We start from the raw sequence: 5,299 nt of genomic DNA, 5'->3' as shown, positions 1-5,299 counted from the left end.
ACTTTGCCTTTCATCCTTTCGGGGTCGATAAATTAAGTACCAGTTACGCACTGGGGTCGATGTAATCGACTTAATCCTTTTGTTTGTCCTTGTTTGTCCCCTCTATGTTTAGCCCCTTGTGGGCAATAAAGAAATCAGAAACATTTAAACTAGAATAATACAATGCATGTATTCAAAGCGCAGAGAGGTGGCGTTCGTGTTACAATGAAGGCAGTTAATAAACATAAAACTACAACAAAACGACACTAATAATGATGGTATAATAGTTTATCATTATTTCATCTGTAGATAAGCTTAATTCAGTGAAAGTTTGACAAACGAACGGTAACTAGTTATGTAATGAGTAAATGCAGAGAATATAATTTGTGCAAGTTAAACTTGGGAATGATTAGCCAGGAATCAAATGATTGACGGTACAAGAATACTACTTTCAAACTTAATCAAAAATTCCATCTGCATATTGCATTATTCTATTATATTATCTATTTACAGCAAAATGTTCGGGAGCCGGAGAATGTTAAGTAACGTGGACATAAACAGCACGCAGCCTGGAGGTATGAAATGTTAATATATTGTTTGGTAATCGGACATACAGTCAACCCGTTCTCTAAGATCAACCAAACCCAGACATGAGTTATTCCCTCTGGATATTAAATTGCTCCTAAATTATAGATGCATTAACGTTTCAATTCTATCTTTAAATTCCTGTGTCGCTTATCATTTATTCATCATAAGCTATGGTTTCTTAAATGCTTCGCTATCTTTTCTTATGTATCGGCATATGGACAAATTCACATTATAGTTATGTTCATATTCATAACATGTGATCAAAAGATCTAAGAAATGTTGAATCAGATAAAACAATATATAAAAGTTTTACTATCTCACTCGCTCTGTGTCTGTGTGCGTGTATTTGCGCTGTGTGTTTGTGTATTTGTGTGTATGTGCGAATACGTATGTTAGTGTGTGTGCGTGCATATGGGTATTTACGAACGTGAGTGTTCGTAACTGATAAACGCTATGCGTAAGTTATATAACAAAACCTGTAGGAATATAATGTAATAGTGAGTATATCAAGATGTCATATCGACAGAATCCTGGTGTCTCTGTTTCGTACAAGGATCAATGGCATATTTATTCATCAATATTTCATTTCTACTTTCGTATAATTCTATGAAATGTTAAGCAAACGCTGGGTATCGAGCTATATAATAAGAAAACGCAGCAGACATGTCATAAGTTATTCGAGTTAATCTCGATATAATGGTAGATAGATGAAAGGTAGCATAATAATTACACATTTACAAAAAGATTATCGTCACCAGATTGCAGAGAAAATTATATGAGTTTCCATTTTAATTATCTAATTTGCAAAACCTGATTACCACTGAATCTATTATTAATTTGTCATAGAACTAAAGCATTGATCTACGTTCCCATACTGCCTGATAACATTATTTGTATATCATAAAGGCGGCGAGAGGGCAAAATCGTTAGAACTCCGGGCGAAATGCTTAATGGTATTTCAAGTGTCAGCACGTTCGGAGTTCAAATGCCACCGGGTCGACTTTGACGTTCATCCTTTCGGGGTCGATAAATTACATACCGCTCACGCACTGGGGTTGATATAAACGACTGGTCCCCCTCCCTCAAAATATCAGGCGTTGTGTCTATTGTAGAGATAATTATTTGTATATCATAAGACGGTAACTGGCAGAATGGTTACAGCCCCGGACAAAACGTTTAGCTGAATTACGTCCGTTTTTACGGTTGGAATTCAAATTCTTCAGATGTCAACTTTGTTTATATCTATCGATATATATCCTTTTATTCTTCTACTTGTTTCAGTTACCAGATTACGGCCATGCTGGGGCAATGCTTTTAAACGAACGAATCGACCCTAGGACTTATTCTTTGTAAGCCTAGCAGTTATTCTGTCGTTCTGTTTTGCCGAACCGCTAATTTACGGGGACGTATACAGACCAACATCGGCTTTCAAATGATGGCGAGGAACGAACACAAACACGCAATCAGGTACATTCATACATATTCATGTATGTATATATATATATATATATATATATATATATATACATACATACATATACACGACAAGCTCCATTCAGTTTCCTACCAAATACACTCACAAGGCTTTGGTCAGACCGAGAATATAGGGGAAGACATTTGGTCAATGTGCCAAGCAGCGGGACTGAACACGAAGCCATGTGGTTCAGAAGCAAGTTTCTCATTATACAGTCACGCCTGCGCCTACACACACACACACACACATATATATATATATATACAGATAATATATACATACATATATTATACACACACACACACACACACACATATATATATATACAATAAACCTGTGGGGTTTCCATTGTTTGTTATATTATATATATATATATATATATATATATATATATATATATATATAATATAACAAACAATATATATATATATATATATATATATATATACATTTTTCTGCATATCCGATAGTTTCTCCCTGACACGTTTCCGAATTAATGTTGTGTAAGCCCTATTATTCCACTGTCATATATGGATTTCTAAAGAAATTAAATGGAAGTAAACTGTTGTTGATTGATGTTGACTATTTCATTTGTCAGTCGTGTGCTGCTTTAGTTATAGCATTCGTGGGATTTCACTGCCTTTGTGGTCGTTCACACGATTTCGCGTGTATGTCTGCATATATATATATCTGTGTTTATGGGTTTGTGTGGAATGAAAGGTGTGTATTGAAACCGTGTGATTGCTGGAACGGAATATTATATTTCAACGAGTTGATTTGATTTCCTTGACGTGTATTTTCATTGTTTGTTCAACCTGTACGGTTTCATTGTTTCTGTAGCAGTTACTCAAGTTTCAGGTTTCAGCTTTGTGTGTGCAAGAATGTCTGTGGAAACATCTCACATATTGTATGAATGCGTGCGGTACGTAGTTAACTTCCGAACCACATAGTTCCGTGTTCAGTCTCACTGTGTGGAACCTTTGAGCAGATGTCTTCTACCACAGCCTCGGCGCGAGCAAGGGCTGTCAGTGGATTTTATAGAGATACTGAAAGAAGTCCGTTGTGTGTGTGTGTGTGTGTATAAGATAGAAATAATACATTTCTAAATCTCTGAGAGAGATTTATGCAGTAGTTTAAGTTGACAGCATACAATTAATTTATATATAAGATATACTGAGAAAGAGAGTGAGATGAGTCAGCAGATGTGATGCAGTGGTGATCATTATAGAAAACAGTAGAGCTCAAACGATTTGAAGTTACACTTTGAAATTTTTACGTGGACTAAGTCCACGGTGTAATTAGAGGAATTCAGGTGAGCGGATACGGAGGTGAACTAAAGGGATATTGAGGGCATATCATTTTCTCTGTAGCTTCGGCTAGATATACTATATACTACATATACATATAGTTATATTCATGTAAAGAGAGAGTAAACAATGATTGAAAATATTGTACGACAATATAGATATTTATATATTATCAGAACAATCTTACACACAGAGTACAAAGACAGATATTTAAAAAGAGGAGGTAGAGTATTACATGCCTGAAAGCTGTTTCTGGGGTGTCCGGTAGTTCTCATGTAGTTCTCAAAAAGTGAAGGATATCCAACCAGTAGTGGAAGCGAATAAACATTAGGTAGATGAAGCCTTCGACTTCAGAGTGGAGAGATGAGTCTCGAACATGCTAAGTGGATGAAGAATAGGGCAAACACACACACACAAATGTGTGTGGGTGTGTATAGTGAAGGTGAATGGTCCAGTGGTTAGAGCGTCGAGCTTACGATAGCGAGGTTGTGAGTTCGAATCCCGGACCGGGCTGCGTGTTGTGTTCTTGATCAAGACACTTTATTCCACGTTGCTCCAGTTCACTCAGCTGTAGAAATGAGTTGCGACGTCACTGGTGCCAAGCTGTATCGGCCCCTTTGCCTTTGCCTTGGATAACATTGGTGGCGTGGAGAGGGGAGGCTGGTATGCATGGATGACTGCTAGTCTTCCATAAACAACCTTACCCGGACTTGTGCCTCGGGTAAATATACATTAGCGTAACTCACAGGCGCACACACACACACACACACATATATATATACGTATGTGTGTGTGTGTATACATATTACTAAGAACTTTTCACCGATAGCTCGTGAGGGTTTGCCAAAGTTCTGTATCTGTTTTTCACTTGTTTCTGCTTATACAAAGGAATACAAAATATCGAACAAGAATGCAAAACATCCAGACAGATGATACAAAAAAAGGACAAGAAAAAACAAGGACGGGTCAGTTGAGTTCGAGATTACCTTTGCAATTTCGGCTAGTTATACTCGAGGTTGCTCTAATCTGGCCAGCCCCAAGGTAAAACTAAGCTAAGACAACTAGATTCCTTGGAAGAAAGCAGCGAATGTATACGAAAACTAGGACGAAAAAAAAGAAAAAACGAAATGGTACACAAACACATATGCAAATACCAGAAGATTAACAACAGGTGTCTTTCGACTGAAGACGAATTAAATAAAGCTGGCGTGTTTGGAAGTGAAACCTTAACGCAGGAACATAAGCGATGCCAGGCATGGGGAGAGATAGATAAATAGAGAGCGGTGGATATTATATATATATATATAAATATTGATATATAATTGAAAAAAAAAAATCAGATAATACATGGTAGCAAGAGAAATTTTATAAAAAGTGGAGGCTCTACCTTGCATCCGTAATTGCGTGTTAGTCCTCTAGTGTTACTTCTTGTAGAACTCAATATGAGTGATTGACGAGTGAGTGTGTAGTACTGTGTAGTCTATTTCATTTTATTCTACTTATTTTTTTATTCCTTCTTTTCTCCTTTCTTTGTTTTTTTTATTTATTTCTTTATTTTTCTATAATTAAAAAAAAAATGCTTTCTGTTTTTCTTTCTTTTTTTTTTTAAATAAAACGTCCTGTTCTCCATTTGTTTTACACAAGACTTCACAATATATGAATTTTCCTGTTTGGAGTATTATATCTTGATTCAAATATCTTTGCTGCTACGTCTGTGTGAGTTCTTTTACGTCTGTTATTGTGAGACATTTTTGTAACTGTTTGTTTAACAGTAGTTTTTCGCCCTACGGGGCAGGAAAATACCATTCATTTGTCTTGGCGACAAGAATTTTTCTGTTACTTTTGTCTTTTTGACAAAATGGCGACAGCCGAAAGCAACGCTCCCATTCAGGGAGAAAGTATGCCAAAGCAAAGTTTTTCTCAGGCTGTTGGTGGAAGCACCATTGAACTG

The 5,299-nt window shown here is 36.4% G+C and overlaps 1 protein-coding gene across 2 annotated transcripts in view; it reads right to left on the bottom strand.

Moving 5' to 3' along the window:
* LOC106883108 (glutamate receptor ionotropic, kainate 2-like) overlaps positions 1 to 4,869 on the bottom strand; it is a 251,853-nt gene extending 246,984 nt beyond the window's left edge. Inside the window, exon 1 of one of the 2 annotated variants that reach the window (XM_089338811.1) lies at positions 4,736 to 4,869. In XM_089338811.1, the coding sequence (XP_089194937.1) occupies positions 4,736 to 4,742 (7 nt within the window). In that variant the 5' untranslated portion in view covers positions 4,743 to 4,869. Of the gene's footprint in view, positions 1 to 3,587; positions 4,302 to 4,735 lie in introns of those variants that run through there. The other variant, XM_089338813.1, reaches the window with a different exon arrangement.
* Between the last annotated feature and the right edge of the window lie 430 nt (positions 4,870 to 5,299).

Source organism: Octopus bimaculoides, chromosome 21, assembly GCF_046866305.1.
Source record: "Octopus bimaculoides isolate indiv1 chromosome 21, ASM4686630v1, whole genome shotgun sequence".
NCBI classification, from domain to species: Eukaryota; Metazoa; Mollusca; class Cephalopoda; order Octopoda; family Octopodidae; genus Octopus; species Octopus bimaculoides.
The sequence above is the reverse complement of the archived record's forward strand: the minus strand, read 5'-3'. Positions and strand labels throughout refer to the sequence as shown.